Source organism: Coloeus monedula (assembly GCF_965178545.1).
Source record: "Coloeus monedula genome assembly, chromosome: 1".
Classification (NCBI taxonomy): Eukaryota; Metazoa; Chordata; class Aves; order Passeriformes; family Corvidae; genus Coloeus; species Coloeus monedula.
The window spans coordinates 36,211,730-36,235,693 of record NC_138781.1 but is presented as its reverse complement, the minus strand read 5'-3'; the positions used below and the strand labels follow the sequence as shown (position 1 = coordinate 36,235,693).

Genomic DNA, 23,964 nt, shown 5'->3' with positions numbered 1-23,964 from the left:
TGACAGTTAATTTTCTTCATAGCAGCCTGTATGGAGCTGTGTTTTGAACTTACGTTTAAAAGGGAGTGGATAAGACCAATGTTTTGGCTGCTGATGGATAATGCTTACACAGTGTTAGGGCTCCTTTTTCACCCCCTCACTCTGGCCCCATTCCAGCAAGTAGGCTAGGGGTGGACAAGGAGTTGGGAGGGAAAGAGCCAGAACAAATGGGCTGAGCTGGTCAAAGGGATATTACATAGTGTATTAACCTCATGCCCAGCCATAAAACTCAGGTAGCAGAAAGGAAGGGGCTGACTGTTGAGAGCCACCAAAATGCTTGTGGTGGGAGGTAGAAAGTAATTTCCTTTGCAGCAATTGTTTTTCTTCACTTATTACACTGTCTTGATCTTCAACCAGCAGGTTTTTTTGCTTTTGTTGCTCCTACTCTCTCCTGTGGCTGTGGGATGGGCAGGCAAGTGAGCAACTGTGAGTGTGCTTGGCTGCCCTCCAAGGTCAACCAACCCACTACACATGGTAAGTTTAAGATCCTTTCCAACCCTGTTTCCTGCTAAAAGGATCATCACTAGCATCTTCTTGGGATTAATAACACTGTCCTCTTGTATTTAAAATACCAATATATAGAGAAAAACAACATGGAGAAAAAACAGCCAAGAAAAATGCTGCAGAGAAATAATAAAATGGGTAAGTATCTGATGAAGAAAACTTACCAACTCAATTTCTTCAATTTCTTCTCATTACTTTGATACTAAACCTTTATACATTTCCATAAGTCAGGGAAATCATTTTAGGTTCTTAAGTTAGAAAAAGTAATTTTACCATGTCGTTCAACAGCTGTGTTGCCAAAGCATTTCCATTTTTTTTCTCAGTACCCAAGAAACTACCATTTGTTTAGCCTAACCAGTCACAGTCCAGATTGTTTTTTCTAGATCCTACTTCCAAATTATCTCTGGTTTCTAGTACTCTAGGCAGAAATGTGTCCAACAATCTTCTGAGGAACTATCCATTCTCCGTACTTCCCTTGGGAGAAAAGGAGGGTTCTCCCAAAGTTCTTGACAGACTGGAGTTCAAAGCATCCAAAGTAATAAAAGCATCAAAAGTAATAAAAAAATTCTCACTTGAAGACAAAACTATAACTCCTAGGAATTCTCCAGGCAGAAACTGTCATTATAAGCAACCAGATTTACAAGGTCATCTTCCTTAAAATTCTGGGGTTTGTGTTTAATTCTGTTGATGCCATGAAGGTTTTTTGCCTTTTCTTTTATACCCCGGTTATACCTTTTTACAACTTCTGTATTCTTAGTGGTTTTTGCCTACATTCTTGGACTTGTTTGTTCAGCTAGGAGACTAAACATTTTAGAAGCTTTGTAGGTAGGGGTTAGTGTGCCCCAGACCCCAAGGTCCTCTCCAGAACACATTCTGTAAACCAAGATAGAGCCATCCAGGGGAAGGTTCCTTGGGGAGGGGGGGCTCACTCGAGCCTCTCACTGGGGAATCTTTGATAGATATGCTAATTAGTAACACCTATAATGTTATACCCGATCTGTTGTGGGTGTGCATTGCGGTGTGCATTGGGGTGCATTCCACCTGGACATGGTGCACCTAAGGATCCTTAAAATAAATACCAAGGTAAAATCCCTTTTTCCCTTCTAACAGTGTTTGACTCTTGATTTTAAGACCAGGAAAAGGCATCACTATATTTTAACTTAGATTTACAACTAAAAATAAAAAATACTGATTTGAAAAAGCATGAAAATACTACAAAATAGTTTTTCTCTCTTTTTTTGTTCTATCAATAAGAAATACATGGCAGAAATAAAGTTTGAATCCTTATCAGGAGCTGTGGAAGAACACTTCTCTTGCAGCCTCAGTTTTTACGGATGAACACTGAGAACTGTCATTTTCACCTCTGCAGAATATTCTTCAGTTCCAAATAATTCAGATGGACCTGCTAAGGACCCTTCAGATCAACTGGATTTTATCAATTCCCATCAGTATATTACTAAACACTACGGACAACAACTAAAGAATTTTCTGTTTATTTTCCTCTCTTGTACACACCACATTTCCCACTTCTGCTGAGCATGAAGGAATAATTTCAGTACCCACCATGAGATTGCCACAGGTATCTTAAGTTCAGTACAAGAACTTTGTTAATGGATTCAAGAAGCAAGCAATTTCTGTTAACAAAAGGCCAGTTTGAGCTCCTCAAAAAGAGAAAAAGACATCAAGAATGAAGAAAATAACTTTCCTCTCTCCCACAAGCAGAAGTCATCAAATCATTCCAATCATTTTCAGAACTAAGAAGGGCTTTTTTCTTACATGGGTGAAAGAGGTGAATGGAAGGGGAAGAGAATAAGTAATATACTATCTCCCAAGAGAGACTAATTCTGGGAAGAATAATTCCAAGTAGATTTACCAAAACTGGAAAAAACAGAGTGAGCACATGCTAGAAGAAGGCTTCCTCTAAACCAAAAAAGAACAGTGTCAGTGATTTAATTCAATACTTTCCTGTGACCTTTTAAATTTTAATACCTGAGAAAAGCTGTGAAGAATTCAATAGTTCACAGTTTATTAATCCTTTGTCGAATAATCACAGTAACACTGTCTAGTCAAGAGAGAGGATAGAAAGTGACTACACTTCAATAGAGACAGAGGATAAAACAGAACAGAGACATTTAAATAATGCAGACAAACAGGGTGGGGAAACAGGAATGCCAAACCTTGAATGAGGATGTTGATGTAACAGATGTTTCAGAAACTCCGGGTAATGAAGACTATCACTGGGAAATTATTGCCAGCACAAAAGTTCATTGAGTCAAAATAAGCTGTTAGTGGGGAAGGATTCTGCTATCCATGAAAGTTACGTAAGTTATCCTTACAGTTAAATCAGATAAACTAACTGTCAAAACATATCACAAGATCCCTATGCATTGAGATTTCAAGTGTGACCAATCTACTTTCACATATCGAGGAAAAAGAGGCTGAGAGACACTGCACATTATTAATAAAAGACTTTGATTCTTTCCAAGTAGACAGGACAGCTGTTATGTTTAATAAGATGCCAAGGTCTTAAGAAATCTTTTAATCTATACATCATACCTGAGTACTTTGTAGGAGAGCAAACATGACATCAGAATACAAAGTAAAACAAAGAACAATAAGGAATGATTTTGCACCATCTCATCCTATAGAGAGAATTAAGAGACATCACATGACATTAACAGGTGGCAGATTCAATATAAAGAAGAGTAGGTACCTTTTCCTCACCAGCACATTCAAGATACAGAACTCTGAGCCACCAGATGTGCTACAGATGCCAAAGTATACAGGGCTCAAAAGAAACTGGGAAAAAATAATGGAAGCAAAACTCATCCTTTAAATGTAGATACTGAATATGAGGATACCACCACTGACTCCGAGAACCCTTGAGCAATAGGTCACTGAAAACTACCAGGTCAATATTGAGGGATAATGATACAGGTTAGTTCATCATTGCACTTCTCCCTGTGAAAAGCAGGGCGGGGGAAGCAGTGAACTTTAGTAATGAAAAGTCAAAGCACTTCACTGCCTGTCTCCTCCTTTTTGCACACTGAGGCTTCTGAGACAACAGGGGTTGCTGTCCTTGCTACCATGCACGGCGGAGCTTGACAGGCTGTTACAACACCTGGGCACCTCCCTGAGGCCTCTCAGCCTCCAAGGAGGTGATGAGGCTGCACAGCTGGATGCTTGGCTTCACAAAGCTGCTTGGGCAGCTCTCACCCAGCCTCCCTATGCTGGCAGCCTTGGCTGCAGTCAACAGCTCCAGGACAAAGCAGCCCAGGAGGCAAAGGCAGCAGTGATGGCTGCACCAGCCCCAGCATGACCATATCCCCCAGGTGACCCCAGTGGGGCTCCAGTGTTGTATTTTGTTACCTTGTCCTTCGCTGTGCTAGAATCCAGCCAGTGCTTGCGGATCAGGGACAGTGAAGCCTGGACATTCAGCACTGAGTTATCTTTTTCAGTTATTAAGTGTTCGGCCTTTACCAAACCATGCAACTGCATTCCCTGTATTCCTCTGAGCAGAGTTTCCCCATCTTGTATCTATTTAGTGGGCACACACATCAGTTTATTCTGTCTTCTTGCTTATCGTTTGCCTAGACAACCGTCAGCTTTGCCTTCCTTGCATGCTTGTCAGAGCCTGCATTCAAGCACTCTTTTGCCAGCCCACTGGAGATAGGATGATGGGTTAGATGTAAAAAGGCCTTTTTTTAACAGAAAACTTCACAAAAATTATGAAGATGTGTATTAAAGAATTTGTTTATTTGTGTGTTTTACTTTAATTTATATTCCAGTTTTTAAGTCTCTGATGCACTTCAGACTAGGGAGATTGTTGCACCACCATGCCTGCTTTACAGCACACCAGTGAACAGGGAAGCTCATGACTACCAGTTTAAGAGCTTCCAAAACCCATCTTTTATTTTCCAACTGGAACACAAGCCAGAAAGCCTTTTAGTGAGGAACTTGCACAGAGAGCCTTTGCAGGAACTCACGGACACAATCCTACTACCACCTTTGTAGATGGCCCCAAGAGGAATATGTAATCACAGAATGACTTATGATGGAAGGGACCTTAAAGATCATCTAGTTTCAACCCTCCCTTCCCCTTTTATGGACAGGGATGCCACCCACTAGACCAGGTTGCTCAAAGACCCAACCGGACTGGCCTTGAACACTTCTGGGGATGGGGCATCCACAACGTCTCTGGGCAACCTGTTCCAGTGCTTCACCACCCACAGAATAAAGAATTTCTTCCCAGCATCTAATCTACATCTCTTTTAGTTTAAAACCATTCCCCCTTGTAGCTCAAGGGTAGTTTTGAGATATTTTCCATTTCCTTTATCTTTGGCTGCTTGAAAGTGTAAAGGAAAATGAAATGTTAAAGAACCTGAGCACAAAAGATGTGAAATCCCAGTACTCTGTAACTTTCCCCTCTTTCCTTCAAATAAGCACTCTCCCTTAAGGCTGTGACCTGCTTTGTTGCATGGTTATTTAACAACACAAACTTACTGGAACAGCAAACTGGTATCACTATGGACCGGATGCCGCTTGGTCCATTAGGAACACCACAGCAACACAATATTCTCTTCCCATGTACTTAATAACCTCCAAGCCACGAAATAAACACCAAAAGTAACTATTTTTAATTAGTCTCAAATGAAATAAGGAATAGTTTAAATATCTCTGCTTTTAAGCTTATCTTGACTATTTTAAATGCAAGTGGAATTTTGTTTTATTCCCACATCTGTCCCTTCCAATGAATCCTATGAATCTGGAACATTCCTATGAATCAGGAACAAATATAATGAAAACTACAATTCTGATTCACTGATACCCATATTAAATTGAGTATTTTGTCTTCCTGGTAAACTCATCTTCCCCTTAATACACACACACACACATATACATATGTATGTGTATATATATATATCTCCACCAAACTAAAAGCAGTCTATTCAATTAATCCTGCACATCGAACCAAATAGAATAAGCTTACAAGTTTGACCCAAGAAAATACCACCACGTTATGCTACTACCTTTAAAGAAAAAAGAAAATGTTTCAAAAACATGGAGTGATACACAGTGAATATACACAGTGTTACACAGTGAATACATACCACAAAATCAAGAACTACATATAACAAAACAATGCCATAGTAGAGAAAAATAAAATTACTCTGTTCTTTTTGTTGTTCTTAGCTACCAACACAGGTCAACTACCAGAACTCATGTAACACTCAGGCCAGACAGGAGACCTCCCAGTCTCACACACACACACACACAAAAAAAAAACCCTGAAAAACATAAAACCCCAAAATCCCAAACAAACAAAAGGGCAACATGGACAGAATTAAAAGTGAAGGACTTACATTATGCTACCTTAAAAGTCAGCTTTCTGCATCATTTGCTTATTTCCTCTATTTGGAAAACTGCCACATTTCTTTCTGAAGCATTTGTTAGGAAAGATTTTCTTAATGACACTTCTGTCCCTTACATTGTTTTCTGAGACCTTGTTTGTCTACAATACAGAAGTGAAAAACAAATGTCTCAGACCTGATAAGCTTTGCAATAACTGAAGGAAAACAGGTTATGACAGCTAAGTGTAACAAGTATCTTCAGTGAAGAATCCCAAAATAACTTGGGCAAGGAACTTAAGAAAAGGTGCCCATAAACTCTGAAATTTTTCAAGTTACAGCCTAAAATATGGGGTTTGGTTTTTTGTGGAGGGAGGGAGGGAGGGGTTGGTTCTAAAGTTTTACATGTAGGCAAAACAGGGCTACAAAATTCTAACAGGTGTCACCTTCTCCCAATCATTTATTGTGAATACTGAAAGAAAATGTATAATGTGAAATAAGTATATTTTTCAGTAACAGTTTGGTTCAAAGTCTCCTAGAGTTTTAGTATATTTCTTACTGTGCTTTATAGTAACAAATTACATTAAAACAAAGATTTCCTGAAGGCAAGAAGAAATGGCTTTTCATTGCTTATTTACAACAAGTAATGAGTTTGACAAGCTACAAAAACAAGAGAGATGGAAATGAAGTTTCAAGCAGCGCAATTTCTGCCTCACAGAACTGCAGCTAATGTAAGACACAGAAAGACCACAGACATAGTGAAGAGAGTTCTCCTGTATCATCTAAACACAGCTGGATAAGACTGTTTCTTAGCAGTAGTATAATGCAAGACAGAAGTTCAATTTTTTATTTTCTCTAAAGTGTTGCCTCTCTCCCTTTCCTCAACATGGCAGGTGCAAGAATGTTTTGTTTTCCCACTGGAAGAAGCCTACTCCCTGACACAACCATGAGTTGTATTTAAAACAGGGTAGTAACAATACAAAAATATTAGGCACAAATTTTATTCTGTCTATATTAAAAAAGAAATCTTATAAACTAAGAACTATCATTAAAAGAACCATATTTCCAGAAAGAGGGTTAAGAAATGTCACAATCATTTCATACACTGTAGGATTGCAAGATGATTTGACAAGTCACAGAGGGATTTTGCTGCTGCTCAACAACTATCTTTCATAATAAGATCTCCCAAGACACTTTCCAGCAAGAAATTAACTGGTACTCCACAAAGGAAAAAAAAAAAATAAAAACCCAAACCAAACCAACAAAAAAACCCACTGCAAAATACTAGTAAATGTAGCTTTCCACAATGCTGTATGGTGCTCAAATCTGTGAAAACTATGAGCTACCAAAGTCGTCGGAAAAGGACTGCAAAATACTTTCCTTCATTCAATCACATTATTCTTTGCATAAAGCACATCCTATGACCAAAAATCCTTTTTTTTTTCACCAGTTTTCAAAAACTGCCCTACTACTTAGCAACAAGGAATATATTCCACACCTAACATACCTCTTTCTGTTTTTTATCAAATGGAATACTACATTTTCCAAGTAACTCCTTTAAACATTGTGACTGTGATTTATATCTCAGCTGTCTGTGAAATCATTGTATTTCCCTTCATTACCAGCCCTGCAACCTGCTTGCATTCTCAAGCCTCTGGTTTCAGGAGCCTTGGACTCAGATTTAAATTTCTGCCAAGTTGTTGGCCTGAAATAATACAGAACATTTTGTCATCCTTTCTGGTATAACAAATTGAGAGCTTTGAATTGAGGCCTTACTCTTTTTTCTGAAGTTTTGTCTGTCAACAACAGCATTTTAAGAATGTTTAACTGCATAATCCCCTAATCAGTGCAAGACCGATACAGTTCACATTGTCCAGCAAGGATTCCCAGGAGTTTGTTACCAAAGCCTCCTAAGCAACTAAAAAGAGGAAGGTTTACACAACTACATTGTTAACAATTACATAAGATTTTTAAATCAATGGACCAAGAGCTCAGTCTGTATTATATTTTTGAAAAATCCTGGAAAAAAAGAAGTAAAGACAAAAAACCACCTGGCTTACGCTCAAAGCAGCCAACAGAAGTTTGCAGCAGAAGCCCATGACTTATTCCCATCAACCATTGTAAGCAGTGCAGATGAGACATTTAAAATAAGAAAAGGTTACCAGGTGTGCATTTCTAGACTACAGAAGTGTATTGTAAATATTTTAAATAGTAAGGAAAAAAAAGTAGGGAGTGGCTTTCACCACAATGCCTTTTGACTCTTGCAAAATTCAGTGACATGGCAGCTAGGAGTAACGTTCTGAACCAAACAGAAAAAAACATAATACTGCTCTGCATTTGCCTTATATACTAAAAATTCTTATTAATATTTATTTTATACCAAAAAAATTTTAGACATCTAACAGCTATGCTGTATTTTAACAGAACGCATCAGAAAAATCTTATTTCTCCATCACTTCAGCCAAAGATATCATTTGATAAAGCACACTGAGCAGATTTACATAAAGTCTATGTGATGGTGGATAATCAAGCAGTAGGTTAGATCTCCAGGTGACAGGTTTTTCTCAGCAAAAGATGCATTTAGTTGCATGATGGTATCCCATCATGTAATTTTACTAAATTCACCAGAAAAAGTGAAAAAGACCTGAAATGAATTCAGTAATTCAATAAATTCACTTCATAATACTTCCAATACATGAAGAAATGGTTTGCCAACTGTATTGTAAATCTAAACATTAGAATCTCATTTTTTTAAAATAAGATTAGTTTAAGATTCTTAGATATTTGGCAAGTGGTTAGTCTTGTAAATCATTATTAGTGGCCAAAACTTTAATCACAAGGCACTCAAATTATTATAGTAAATTTTATATATCCACTAAGGACTGAGTTGAATTTGGGATTAGATGTAGAAGAAAGAAAAATATTTTCTGCAGCTGACCCCACTGAAAGTATACATTTGACCTGTTATTTCCAACTAATATAAAACATCATCTGCAATTATCAGGACAAAAAAATGGTGAATTTTCTCCCAGCATAGCAAGAACTCCTAAACTACTATTTTTGGAGGTCAAGTTCAATACTTATGGACAAAAATATTAATTTCCACATGTAAAACAATTAAAATCCATGCCATGTTCTATTCTGGCTACTCCAACTGAGTGTATGTCACTTACACAAGAAAAATAACACATAATCAGACATTTTAGAACAAGCAGTAGAATTACCTGAAGCTTTGAGACTTCAGTGCATAAAGATAATTTTGCTGACAGTGATGCTCAGAAATTATGAGTCAGACACTGGATTCTTGTCACAAAATGGGCTCACAAAAGTATGAGGATTCAAAAATCCTCAGGAATTCAGGAGTAACCAAGGTATGTCTCAACACAGCAGTCCAACTGAGCAGGAATAGGCTAACAGGGATGACTTTTCTTCTCAGAAGTGAGAAAGTACTGAAGAAGGGAAAGAAAACAAACCAGTTTCCCTCCTCAAAGGAGAAAAGACAGACAAGCAATAAAGTGTTGGGATTTCCTTCCAAGATAATGCTGTTGTATCAATCTCGTGGGACACAGAAACTTCTGGTTATGTTTGTCCTTCATTACTTACTGTATTTAATAATCATTTTAATCCTCAGTTGAATAATTCTCTGAAGTGAAACTTCAGATGTTCTATTTTCAGGAAGCTATCTGATCTCATTGTTATACTTTGTGTGAGTTTTCTGAAGAATAAAAATGCCTTCTTGACTCTTCTGGACTCTGACACAGGCATTCTGAAGAGCCTCAAACATTATAAAAGCAAAAGAAATAAACGATTGAATAAAATAATCCATTAACACAAGTGTTGGACAAGAACCTTAAAAGTCAACCACAGCTAGAAGCTCGATGTGCTAATCAGCAAGGCTTTGTGTCACCAGCACCACGAAAACACTTCCTAAAAGACTTCTAACAGAACAATTGTCTCCTGCAAAGATGTTAATGGCAGCCACTTCCAACACAACTATCACCACTAGAATAAACATTCTTACATAGTCCTTTAAAAAGGTTTTAAATATTTAGCAAAAGGTTTTAACAGCACTCTCCCACTGCCAATTAGCAGCAGTGATACCATTTAAATATTTGATGATGACAACACTAAAAATAAATAAATTACAGTCCAATTTAGTATCACAATATTGCTAAACCTTCATTAGGTTATAGTAGATTTACACATTTGACTGGCACACATTTGGAATACCATTTTAGTCCTGCACTGCAAAAAATTAATAAAATGGTAAGAAAAAAACATATTAAAGGGTGCCAGGATAAAAAAAAAATGCACAGAAAAGCTTCAATAGGCGGAATGACAACAAATTGAGATGCTTTAGCCCAGGAAAAAAAATTACATAAAGCAAACATGAGGAACACAGCTCATTTGTGGAAAAGAAAAAGCGTTCTTCTAACATAAGAACCAGGGGACACCAGGTAAACAAGTAAATAGCTGCCTGGTAAAACCATGCAAAGAAACAAAAAAAAAAAAGAGAAAAAACCTGACTTCTTCACACAATACATAGTTAAGAAACTGCCATAGGATGTTACAGTGGTGAAAAGCTTCCAAAAGTTAAACTGGCCTTTGACAATTAATGGGGAGGAAAAACCACCCATAAGGATTAAATGCATCTTAGTTCCAGATCACTTAAGGCTGGAAGCAGATGTCAGGAAAAGAGGCTTTTTCTGTTCTTCCTGTTGGAGGCAACATCATGAGCCAAATGGACTTTCAGCCATCCTTAAAATTCACAAGGGCTGGGAACTTTTGAAGGCTGGGGGAAACAGATGCATCTACCCCAAGCTGTGCAGTCAGCCTCCATCACAGACAGGTTCAAGCCCCAAAGCCTGTAGGACTTAAACCCCCTGGGAAGGTTGAGAGCCTTGCACTGGAATGTGCACTCCCTTTTCATCACTCCTTTTCTGGGGATTCACAAGCAGACACAAAGAACTGCACAGAGCACACAGAGTTCTGCTCTGCTCCAGCACTTTGCTGGGAATAGAAGGTTCTCCACCAGCTGCTCCAGACAAAAAGCAGAGTGTGGCCAGTCTGTTACTGCTGAAGCAGGAAGGCCAAGCTGTATGAGGGATGCGGAGAGACCCAAGCAAGGGAGGGATGAGCAGGCAGGGTGACACAACGGGTGAGGTGACAGACACAAACCGGATCCAGGCCAAGCAGGCTAGTCAAAGACCAATACTATCCATTCGTCCAAAGCATCCTTCTAAATCTACAAAACACCACAAGGTGATTCTCACAACTGGAGGCATTCAGTGGCTCCACACTACACCACCACTCTCAGAGCAGATTCCAGACCAGGCTGGCTGCTCACTGAAGGACCAAGCATGAGGCACATGGAACGCATTATTTAGGCTGAAAAGTGTTAACCTCAAATAATGTTTGTGAAACACATCACTGCAACTACTACAACCAGAAAGAACGAGAAATTAGAGGACATTTGGGTTTAACAAATGAAGTACATCCAATAGGCCATATAAAGTTCTTGGAAGGTTCTTTAAAAGCAGGAAAAACCTAATACTACACAGACTCAAACGACTTACGTCTGATCTAGCTTTTTCCACTATGTGGTAGTAATGTGCCATGATGAAATACATTCTCATTTAACATAAATATTACTCTTGAACTCTAGAATTTACATTGGCTTTTTGTAACAAACTGCTATCAACAGATCTCAAAAAAAAAATTATTTAGGGAGCATTCTCTGTAATCAACAAAATACATTTCAGTTGATTCAAGACTGATTTCCTGAAGTGATTTATTTCCAACTGTTACTGAGTTTTTCCTGTCTTACGTAGCAAAAATGGATGTATTTACATTGTAAACATGTCAATATTGCAACTGAATGTAAGTATTATTTCTGCAACTCAGAAACTAACATTTCCTACAGTACATACATGAAAGAGATTCATTCTGCTTTAAATTTACTAAACAAAAAAGCATGGTAGAGTATACAAAGTCACTGTCTTGCCTTTTTTTGTGTTCCTGTGCTGTTCACAGGAGTTACTTAAATAAATAAATCAATAAATAACTGCCTATCCTAAAACCCCCAACAACAGGCAACAGGAAGAAAATATTCTTAACAAAAGCTTCAACACAAGCTGAATTCCTGTCCTTTTAGTCCAAACTACACCTTGGTAATACAAAGCAATGAAATTATATCTTTTTAAATAAGCAGTCATTTACACTTTATTTTAAGGAATGCAGCTAGAACAAACAGTTGATAATGTCAAACACTTTCATCACAGGGAACTAGGTAATGAAATATATAAAGCATCCTGGATTTTCCATCATAAGAGGTACTTCACAAAACAAAACCCATGCAGACCATTCTGCTGCTGCAGAATTTCACCATTCTTCCTCTCCTATCCTATACTGTAAAGGATGGGGATATGTTCACAGATGCTAAAACATCAAAGCACACACAGAAATGTATAATGCTCTGCCTTTTTTTAGTGTAAGCAAAATAATAATGCTGGTAAGAAGAAAGGAAAAAAATATAGGGGGGGGGGGGGGAAGTTATAATCACAGAAACTCAACCATTAAAAAATCTTGAAAATTCTGTGGAAGTGCTTTTTATGAAAAAAGCTGCAGGTCTTTTTCTTCTGAAGTATGGATTATCTCATAATTTAAAGGCAATACCAAATCATTTTAATCAATTTCAGCAAAGGCATTAGGACAGTCATTACACTAATATGCACAATATCAATTATCTGCTATATACTTGTATGGTACCCATTTCTTATACCAAAATAAAACGTCTGAATAAGTTTCTTTTGTTAAAGACTTTTATAGTTAACTTTGAAATCCAGCTTAATACCTTGCTATTTTTTATTGTTCATTTTATAAAACTGTCAGCTGCTATTCTGAAAAGAAGTTGGTTTGTTTGTTTAAAGATACTTCCTGTCCGCCTGCACTTATTTCCAGAACGTGAAAATTTGGTATCTGAAAAGATTCCTGAGCATGGTATACAATCTGAAGTACTCAGGGATATTTTATTACTTACTCCAAAAGGCCAAATGACATTAAAAGGAATCCCAAGAGAGGCAGAAACGAATCACTGCTATTTTACTCTCCCAAGGCTGTACCAGTTAACACTGTGAGCCTCAGTACTGCTGAATTCCAGTCTCTCCCTACAGTGCACTCTTCACTGCTTTGAATATTCATGTTTTGTGAGGTCAAGGTGTAGGAGGGAACAGGTGAGTGAACTCCGGGATGTTCCTCTTCAGGAACAATGGACAGATGAGTCTATACAGACAGCTCTGGAAAATAAGTGAGTTAAGTAGATTATTAAGAGATGTATTGCAGTCAAGAGGATGGGCAACAATCCTTTCAAAGGACTGCTTCATGCACAGCCTTCTACAACAGGGAGAAGTACAGTGATGGCACTGCCCCATGTTTGAAAGGCATGCCAGATGTGAAGATCCACTGTAAACCAGTAACAATAGTCTTCATAAACACAGCTGCAAAACAGGGAAAGAGGCCACTTGCTACTTACTCTCCATAAAGACAAACAAACCAGCCCCCTCCAAAGGGCCCATTTTATGCCAATGCTACAATCCAGTTATAATAATAACATCAATTTGTACTTACCAACTATTATTTTAACATATTTAGAAGGAACAACATTTTCTCATAAATTGTATTTTCTGAACTAGATTCTGCAACATCGTATCACTCAATTTACAGGTGGTGAAGAACACAAATAACCAATTTCTATTTTAACCATGGAATATCTAATTTGATCTTGTACCAAAATCTATAACAATCTACTTAACAATCCCCCGCCTCCCAAAAAAAAAAATCATGTACCATGTATGATAAAATGAGAGCATAGTTAAAACAGGATGTTCACCTGAAGGTGGAAGAGCTGCATGTATGTTAGAAGGTACGTTAAAATCAGAAAGAACCTGACAAACCGAAGATATAATCTGAAATAATTAGAATGCAGTTAGTAGGACAAGTACAACTCTTTGCAGATGATTGCTTTTGCCCATTACAAAGAGGAACAATCAGGCAGCAGCTTGCATAGAAGGATCACAAACAAAAGGTCATTAAAAGACAAAAAACATCATACTGAAATTTATTAACAGTCGATCCTGTAGCAGAGCAGTGGAGCAGAGTAGACTGACCTCTTGAGGTCTCTTCCAGCCCTATTTTTAAACATTCTTCAATATATATACATTGCTGATTTTTATCACGTTTTCATGATTTCCTCTTCTCCATGTATATTACACATAAATTACTGTACACCTTTCCTCCCCCAAAATCGACCTGCTAGTCTGTTTCTCTTTAGACTTCTAAATTTTGAACACAATCCCACATTTGTGTGAAAAGATAAGTAATTTAGAATCCATGCACTAATATCATAATATGTGCTCTAACTTAATTTGCCCTTAGAGATTGACAATTGGCAAATTTTATATAAGGGTCTTTCCCTAATAGAGTCAGTGCAAATAATACAAGGATTGATGGCAATATCATCCATGGACCAGCAAAGGCTGGGAAACTACACAATTAACTTGTCCTGTCAGTCTCTGTTTAAATTCTTTTAATCTTCCACAAATGCAATCAAATCATGGAAGTAGTGTACTATTTGTGAGCCATGGGCAGGACACCACTGCTCTAATTCCTAGTTTAAAAATAGGCTAAACTAGTCATGTCACTGATCAAGCCTGATAGTAGGCATAAGTAAAAATCTCATCAGGTATTCATAATGATTTTTAATTCCATTAATTAATTTTTCACCACTGAACAGACTGAATGTGTTTTGTGGATAGTCTAAGGTTTTGTGGGCACAGGCGGTGAAGGAGTTCCTATTATTCACACTAGCCAAGCTCTTTACTCAGTCAAGAGAAATAGACAGGTAAGCTCTTCCAGAAGAGAAGTCAGAGAAGCTAAATTCATCCAAATTAAGCTCCCACTCCAAGTCAGCTTTTGAAAAAAATGCTTCTCTTTGTACATAAGCTAACTAAACCATGTAAAGGCAGTATCCTCATGTATACATTTCTACAAAGAACTTTTTTTTTGTGTGTTACATATCTTCAAATAAAATTTCGATTACTGCAGTCTACAGAAACTACTAATGCAAATAAAAACACAGACCAAATGCAATGTACAACCTACCCACTCAATGGCTGTGACATACAGTGTCACTGTTAACAAGTAGTAAACTGCCTGATACATAGGTCTAACGTATATATATGATACTCTATGCAAATACCTAAGGTATACAGCTTTTGTATCACAGAAGATAGGATTTTTATGGTGCTAAAGTATTCTTTTCAAAATATTGTATTTTTTAAAAATTAGGAAGCCAGTACACAATCAGTAGTAGAGGATGGAGAAGGAATACAAATATGGATGGGTGCTGGTAACCTTCCATAATCTAGCTGAGAGTCCAAAAAATCACAGAGACAGCATCCTCTAAAAGAAAGCTCCAGGATTCATGGAGCTGCAGTTAGCTGTTCAGGTCTCTCATAATGACAAACCAAAGAGGTAAGACAGATCTGCATTAAAACAACAAGAGAAAACTAAGAAATAAACAAAAACAAATCCAGAAACAGCCTCTCAGAAAAACTTACACTTTGGCTGTCTAGTTGAATGGCTGTCCAAGGTTAGACAGGGAGCTCAACTATCACTGCCTTCTTCCCTAAATATATGCCTTTTTGCACTGCCAGTTTTGGTGTCAATTAGGACATGGGCTCTGGGCAAAATATCTTTTACTGCTGGGACATCCACATCCTTCCTCCACCGATCTTCTGTATCCAGGAGAAATTCAGCTGATACTGTAGCATTTTGTTTCCAAGGGGAAGGGCATGAGTAAACCAAACACGTTAGTTTTCTCCTTCTTTCCTCTCCATGGCTGTTTTCTTTGAACATAAAGAACCTTAGCATCTTCAAGCCAAAGACTGCTTAATCAAGTTTTACTTGCACCATTACACAGGTTTCTTTGTAATATGAAAAATGACTGAAAATCAGGTAATTCCATATACTTTAAACTGAGTCCAGGAACCTAATTCCTTGATATTCTTTCAGATGGAAGCCAAATATGTATGACCTGTTCCTAGGCCTCCATGAAGACTTGCAAATATTGTGGCTAAGATAATTTAGAACTGCAGAGAACCTAAGTCCACTGAAAATGCTACTTTAGAGTTTACCATGAAAGCAAAAGAGTTTATATTAAAGCATTTAAAACAGAGTTGTAGAAAACACTGTTCAACATTCTCCATATTTCATATTTTGTACACCTGATACAAATGGGTATTACAGTATGAACTAGAGATCACAAAGGATTGAACAAGATAGCAACATATACTGGCATTCCAACAAGAAAAAATAAGATCTTGATGCATATGCTGTCTAAATCCCCCATCATAGAAAGACACAGATATGTTTAGTTTCAAAAGCAAAGCTCTGCTGAAAATTATACCCTAGAGGATCTACCTGCTAAATTTGGTCCCTCTCTTCTCACAGACTTTGAAACTTAGGAGTTGACAATGCTCAGCAAGTGCATGACTTTACAGAGCTTCTGCTTAGACCAGAAGAAAAAAGGAAGATACAAATTTGTTTAAGTTGTCAGCGAAGAAATTTATTGACACTGAGATTAGTATTGGTATATGCCAAAAAACCACCCTGGACTTTGCTTCCACACACATCTTGATAAAAAACACTCCTGCTCACAGAATGCTAAAGCCACCGTTCTCCATGTGTTTCTCACTGCTGCCTTCCTAAATAACTGCAGTTTCTCCTAAGTGTATCTCTTCTCATTTTATTACCACAACCTGTCTCCTAATAGAGACATATTTGTCCCCCTGGACCTCTTTCTGTCTAGGTCTACAGCTTTGGGAAACCATGAGGTTCTGTAACCATTTATTGGATGTCCCTGGAAGCAAGCAGCTCTGAGGAAACATACCCATACACCACAAGTCACTTGCTGCCTTAAAAATTCTCAAACGCCTACCCACCTCAAAGTCTCTTTCAGAAAGGCGTGGAGGAACCTCACACAAAAATAAAGTAAGCTCACTGCCAACTGTCAGAGCAGCTAAGAAAAGTTCACAGGATGCTTAAATCCACTTTGAACTGCAAGATGTAAATTCATTTCACAGAATATTATAGGAAATGTTGTAGGAAATTACATAATAGGAAACCACAGCTAGCTGCACCAAGGAAAATATTATGGAAAAACAAAACAATCACCCAAAACTACATACAAACAAGTGGCACATAAATTAGTTCACAAATCAGGTATCCAAGAGCCTAAATCTCATGGATGCACAATGCATCATCACTATTACCTCCTGAAAAATCAGAATCTCATAAATACAGAGAATAAAAAATAGACACTGAAAAAGTCTCTAAAAACACATGTATGTAGTCTTTAGTCCTCAAATTTGATACAACAAAGGCAAGCAATAAAAAAGGCTATTCCATAAAAATTGCTACAAATGAAGAGTACAATCTTTAATCCTTTCAGTCTAAACACAGCTGACATATGAGAGTGAAAGGCCAAGTAAACTACTATGTATAAAGCCTATGTTACTTTTTCCAGTAATAGCAGCTGTACCACCTGCCATCATCCTAGGTGACACTTCAGACTCAAAGAGTACATCATGTTATACCAAACAAGAAAGAAAAAGTCAAAATTAGCAGGTGCACAAAATAAATAAGACAAAAAAAAAAATGGAGCTACTGGAAAAAGGGAACAGAGACTGCAAGTAAGAAAGGAAAGGGAAAAAAGGCAGCAACTGCTCTTCTCAGAGTTATGAAAATAGACAGCCAATGGAAGCACAGACTGAAACCAAAATAAAATACAGATCTGTGCTCCTGATTCTCATGCACAAACCTGTGGTTCTAAAGGATTTCATCTGAACTAGAACTATTACTCAGATGTCAATTTTCTGTTTGTGACCCAAACACCTACACGGTAATTGGCAGGCACAACATTTAAGTATTAGATATTCCATAAAGGTGCATTTTACAGATCAACTAACAATGTCATGTTTTGCACAAACGTATGAAATCTACATCTGCATGGAACAGACCTGTTCCTTGAGGTTACTTTGTATCCTCTTTAAGAGTAGCTTTACCTATATAAGCTATTGAAACTCCAGGAACACTCTCCAAAAACATATTACATCTTACTTTTTCCACTCTTTACAGACTTTTGCTCTGCAAGAGCAGGCAAGAAGCATCTTAAGGTTTACTACCCCTGCCAGATGTTCCAAAAGGTTTTATAGTGAAAACCAGGCACCAACACACCTGGATTCAAACCACCTGAACTGCTGAACTAAGCAGGCAGAATAATATTCAGAATATATTTAGACAGGTGATTTTTCCCAAAAGTATTAAAACAATCATATCTAAAATAAATATGGACCACATAACCTTAAATGCAGTGTTGTCACATTTTTCCACTCAAGATAATTATTCATATGATAACACAAAGTTTTTGTAATCAGTTCTTGGCTGCTGCACAGATTACTGTTCACATCTGCAAAACAGTATTCAGCAGCAATAATAGCAGAAAGTTGAATAATTTTGTATTCCAAAGTGCTAACATTTCTGTAGAAACTAAGAACCTTGACTCGGCTATCCATGAAATGTAATTCAAAACCTATTTCCTTATCTCATGCTTCTTGATCTTAATATATCACAAATCCCTAGGTACTGTGACCTTGTCTGGTCCCCAGAGAGGCAGAAGGTTGCTGTATAATTAAATCATACACTACAAAGTAGTGCAACAGCATGGTACACACTGCAAACAACACTACTGTCTTTCCTGGGCTACCACAGAAGAAACAAAAAAGCTTTAAGAAATATCAGACCTGCAAAAAAAAACCACTGGCAAATCCAGCAAATATGAAGTTATTCCAATACCAAGATCAGCTGCCCCTCGTCCATTGTTATAATTTCTTTAGCACACACACACACACACATGTACACGCCCAGCACCACTGCTCAAACAGGAAGGGTGGGTACAGCCTGTCAAATGTGTTCCACTGCTCACTGCCCTTGCTCTCCCCTTGGTTTTTACAGCAAGGTCCAGGAGACAGTAACACAACTCTCAATACACTACTAGTCTTGATATTCTACACATTTTTCCATCATCCAACCAACAGAACAACAGAGATAATGGGCAAATCATGGGCTGATTGTGTGGAATTTATGTTCTAACTGTGGTGAATTGTGTGAGTTTTGTTTGGTGTTGTGACGGTGATGTATTTGATTTTGGCGTGGGGAATTCTTTTTTGTTGACGTGACTGAAATTTGTGAAGATTGTATGATGGATGTGGATTTTAATGATAAGGGGTGGAATGTCTCTTGGGTTAGCATGACAAGATTTTGGCAGCAGGAAGGCTACAGGGGTGGCTTCTGTGAGAAGGTGCCAGTAGCTTCACCGATGACCAACACAGCCAATGCCAGCCGGCTCCAACATGGCCAAGCCGACCCCACCAGTGACTGTGGCAGTACTCCTGGGATAACAGACTTAACAGGGTAGGAGAAAAAACTGACAGGAAGCAACTGCAGCCAAAGAGAGGGGGGCACAGTAGACAAGTGAAACAACACTGCAGACACCAAGGTCAGTGAAGGAGGGGAGAAGGTGCTCCAGGTGCCAGAGCTGAGATTTCCCTGCAGCCCACAGAGAAGACCATGGTGAGACAAGCTGTCCCCCAGCAGCCCATGGAGGACTCCACAGCAGAGGAGATGGATGCCTGAAGAAGGCTGTGATACTGTGGGAAGCCCATGCTGAAGAAGGCTCCTGGCAGGACCCATGAACAAAGGGAAGCCTAGGCTGGAGCAGGACTACAGGCAGGACTTGTGACCCCCATGTGGGAACCACACTAGAGCAGTTCAGGAAGAACTGCACCCTGTGGATAAGACTCAGGTTGGAGAAGTTCATGGAAGTTCATGGTCCCCCCCATAGGACAGGACCCCATGCTGGAACAGGGTAAAAGCGTGAGCAGTCCTACCCGCAAGAGGAGGAAGGAACAGCAGAAACATGTGATGAACTGACCACAACCCCCATTCCACATCCCCCTGCACCACTGGAGAGGGGCGGAATGGAGGAAAGGTGTTTTTAAGATTTGGTTTTATTTCTTATTATCCTATATTTTTGATTCATTTCCACAAGTCAAGTATGTTTTGTCCATGACAGTAATTTCTGAGTGATCTCTCCCTGTCCTTATCTCGACCCATGAGCCTTTCATTCTATCTTCTTTTCCCTGTCCAGCTGAGGAGGGGAGCAACAGAGTGTCTTTGGTTGGTGTCTGACATCCAGCCAAGGTCAGCCCACCACAGCTGATTTTGGAAGCATATAAATATCTAAGAAAACAACACATCAGTTTAATTTATATCTAGCTAACCTTGATTAAACTCAGATCTTAAGTACTTGAAGTTGTGCTTCATTTCACAGCTAACACAGCTGTTATACCATTGGAATAATTTCTCTATGTTCTCTCAACCTTTTCCGTGGAGTTGGGAAAGCTAACCCAACACATATCTCAGAAACCACGGATTTAACAAGCTGTATTTGTAGAAATAAACAACTGTATTTGTAGAAATAACTGTATTTAAAAAAAAAAAAAAATCCTATTCCTTTTTGCCCAAGCTACATTCTACCACTGATGCTCCCCTTACTTTTCAAGCTGAAATAGAGGCGTTAAGAATATGCAGCACCATGTATAAAGATGTTTCTATAGGTGAAGTACAACTCAGCCTACTGCTAAACGAGCTGTCATTTTTAACAAGAAGAATGCTCCCTATTATGCCTTCTCCCACCCCCAGCCCAATGACATCCCGAATCTCTCATCACCTGCTGTGTGCCTGTCACACACACAAGCCAATGGAGCCACAAAATTGCTCTGCACAGGTGCATCCCAAATAACAAGCATACTGTACAATTCATGTCTTTCCCTGCCAGGCTGGTGCCCATGTTGTCTTGTCACCAGCCAGCTAGTTTCTCTCTCCTTCCCTAACAGGAGTTAGAGCCTTCTGCTTTAATAAACCTCAAAACATGACGCCCAGCTACCCCCAAGTGTGGATGTATACAAAGCCATCCTCTCACTGTTGTCGACTTCTGACAAAGGAAAAATCAAGTCCCCTCACCACAGGGGGGAGGAAAAAAAAAGAAAGAAAAAAGCTGCCTGTCCTTTCATCTAGAGCCAAGGCTCTGTGAGCCCAATGTATCGCCCGCATCTCCCTCCCTCTGTCACAGAGAAAAAGACCCCGATAGGGAGGAGCAAGAGCTCTTACCTTAATTATGCTGCTCCTCCGGGGGATGCCGGGTTTGCCTTCTCGTTGTTGACTGGTGGAAAATCCTTTTTCTTTGCTGCTGCTCTCCGGGCTTGCAGGAGGAGCTGATCCCGGCTCCTCACCGGCTCCCGGCTGGGCACAGTCCCCGTTGGAGACCCGGCTGCCCGCACTGTCAAAGCGGGATCTCCCGCCGCCGCCTCCTCCTCCTCCTTCCCCATCTCCTGCCTTGAAGGCCACCTTCCCTTGGACTGGCCCCGGGGAGGAGGGCAGCCCCCCGCCGCCGGTGCCGCCACCGCTGCCAAACTCCGCCATCAGCCTCCCTGGCTACGGCAGAAGCACCACCGCTGCCCCCCTCCCCTCCTCCCGCGGCCGCTCGGCGGTGGCTCTCCTTCCGCTTTCTCTCTATTTACGATCGGGGGATTTTGAGCCAAAGTCTCTCCCCCCCGCGCATTTGGCAGCCGAGGCCGCGTAGCTCCAAGAGGGGAAGGGGGACGAACGAAACGTGTCGGTGGCGGCTCGGCGAGTACCAGTCCCGCAGCACCTGGAGAGGGAAAAGGAGACGAAACGTAACAACCCGTCCTCACTCGAGGCGGGGGAGCGTCGCACCGCGGCGCGCTGCCCTGCGCGCACACACGGACACGCGTGGGAGGAGAGGGGCTGCCCGGGGTCCCCGCCGGGCACACGCGCGACCCGCCGAGGGCACCGAGCGGGCAGAGCGCAGCCCGGCCGCGGGGACAGGGACCGGCCCGCCCCGGCCGCCAAGGGGCGAGGGAGGCGGCAGCGGACCGGAGGAACTGCGCTTTTGGGGCTGCTCAGCCGGGAAAACGAGAGGCGTTGATGGCGGTATTTTCTCACCCTGACACAGCGACACCCACAATCGCTGAAGCAACGAAGCGGGAGCGAAAAGAGAACTTGCAGAACAACACGCCCCAAAGCCTCCGGCCCCGGCCCGGGGGAAAGCCCGTCCCACGCACGGCGGGGACGATCCGCCGCAGCCCCTCTCCGGCCACGAGCGGCGGCGAGAAGCGGCGGAACACGAGCAGGGTCACCGCCGCCGCCCCGCGGGGCAGCCCCCGGGCACCCTCGGCAACTTTTCTCCCTTCCCGCTGCCTGCTGACATGCAGCCGCCCCAGAGCGGAGACAGCCCGCCCAGGGCAGCGCACCCCCGGCCCCAGCGGCCCCTCCGCCCGCAGCCGACCCCTCCCGCACGCTGCGGCCCCGCTACCCACCTCGGCGGCGAGGGAAGCCCCCGGCTGCCGCTGCTGCAGTAGCCGCTTTTCCCCCTCTCCCCTCCTCCCCGCTATGGTCGCCGCCTCTGCCCGGAGCCGGATACAGAGAGAAACTGATTCATGTGGCTGCTCCCTCGCTCTCTGCTGCTGCTGCTGCTGCTGCTGCCGCCGCCGCCGCCGCCTTCCCCGGCCCAATGCTCGGCAGCAGCCCCGTGGGGCGAAACGCCGGCAGCGCCGAGGGGAGAGGCAGCCCCGGCCGCCCCCGCGAGGAAACTCTCCGGGGAAGGCTGAGCGAGCGATCCGGGCTCGCCCCCCCTGCCGCCGCCGCCAGTCACAGGGCCGGCCCCGCGCGGATTGGCGGCCCCGCCGCCAGCACCCCCCTCCGGCAGCTCGGGGGCGCTCCGCCGGAGGGCAGGACCCGCGCCCGCCCCTTCCCGCGCCCCGCGCTCACCGGAGGATTCCTCCGCACGCTCCCGCCCCGCGCCTGCCGGCCGGGCTCCGGGCTGACACAAAAGAGCCCGCTCCCCGGCCCCCCGCGCCCGGCCGCATCCTCCGCTCCCCGCTCCCCGCTCCCCTCCGCCCCGGACGGCGGCTCCTCCCGCCCCTCCCGTCGGGGACCCGGGCTCTTCACCCGCCCTGCTCACCCGAGGGGCTGCAGCCGCCCCGGCGCGCAGGAAGGGCGGGGGGCGGCGGCGCAGCGACCATTCCTGCGTCCTACCGGGCGCTGACAGCCCAGTGAGAGCCCAATTGGTCCAGTTAGAGCCATTAATTAATAAACGAACGAATGTGATGGAGTGCTGGAATATTAAAAGCTTAACGGAAACTGCAACTTGATGGGTACCTGCAGACGTGTCCACGACACAGCATGCTCGGTCGGAGTGCCCTCACGTACTCCATACACACTCGTTTAGGTTTGCTATGAGACAAACAGGAGGGACTTGGTGTAAGAGCAGTAATTCAGAGAGCCACATATTTTTTTTTTACCTCTTAACTCGGCCGCATATTGAAAGAGCTTGATATTTCACGATTAAGTTGAATAAAGGGAAATGAAATGCCACAGTCGAGACGCTTGGCCCTTTGCTTGAAATTCAGAAATTGAGTCAGTTGGGGAGACAGTATATTGAGAGCATGAGCAAAACTGGAAATTGCAGAAATAGGAGTGCAAAGAGTCACACTGAGCAAAGAGACACCTAACACGGCCCACACCATCTGACCTTCATCATTTGGCTGAAATGCTTAGTGCAGGAGCTTGGCTCAGATTATAGTTGAATGAAAGCACTACACTTTTAATTTAGGTTGCCCCCAGTTGCCCTCAGGAGATCACTGACTGTGCCTGGAACCTTGGCACAGAGATCTGACACCTATCCTAGTTGGCTTGAATAAGGCAGCATAAATACCCCCTTCAGTGCACTGGTGGTGAAAACACTGGACAGAAGGGTACATTTTCAGTCCTGTCCCCCAGCTCCAGGGCTTTACCATGGACTACAGAGCAGTGCAACCATACCTTTGTGGCCCACTGCCCTGAGCTGTCTCCAAAAGGAAGGTACCTCCATCCT

General features: G+C 41.6%; 1 protein-coding gene across 1 annotated transcript in view; it reads right to left on the bottom strand.

Annotated features, from left to right (window-relative positions):
* The window catches only part of PLCL2 (phospholipase C like 2), a 103,161-nt gene extending 80,469 nt beyond the window's left edge, over window positions 1–22,692 (bottom strand). Inside the window, exons 1-2 of the mRNA XM_082291433.1 lie at window positions 22,409–22,692; window positions 21,180–21,720 (exon numbers count right to left, since the gene is read on the bottom strand). Coding sequence (XP_082147559.1) covers window positions 21,180–21,491 — 312 coding nt within the window. The 5' untranslated portion in view covers window positions 21,492–21,720; window positions 22,409–22,692. The remainder of the gene's footprint in view (window positions 1–21,179; window positions 21,721–22,408) is intronic.
* Window positions 22,693–23,964: the final 1,272 nt, after the last annotated feature.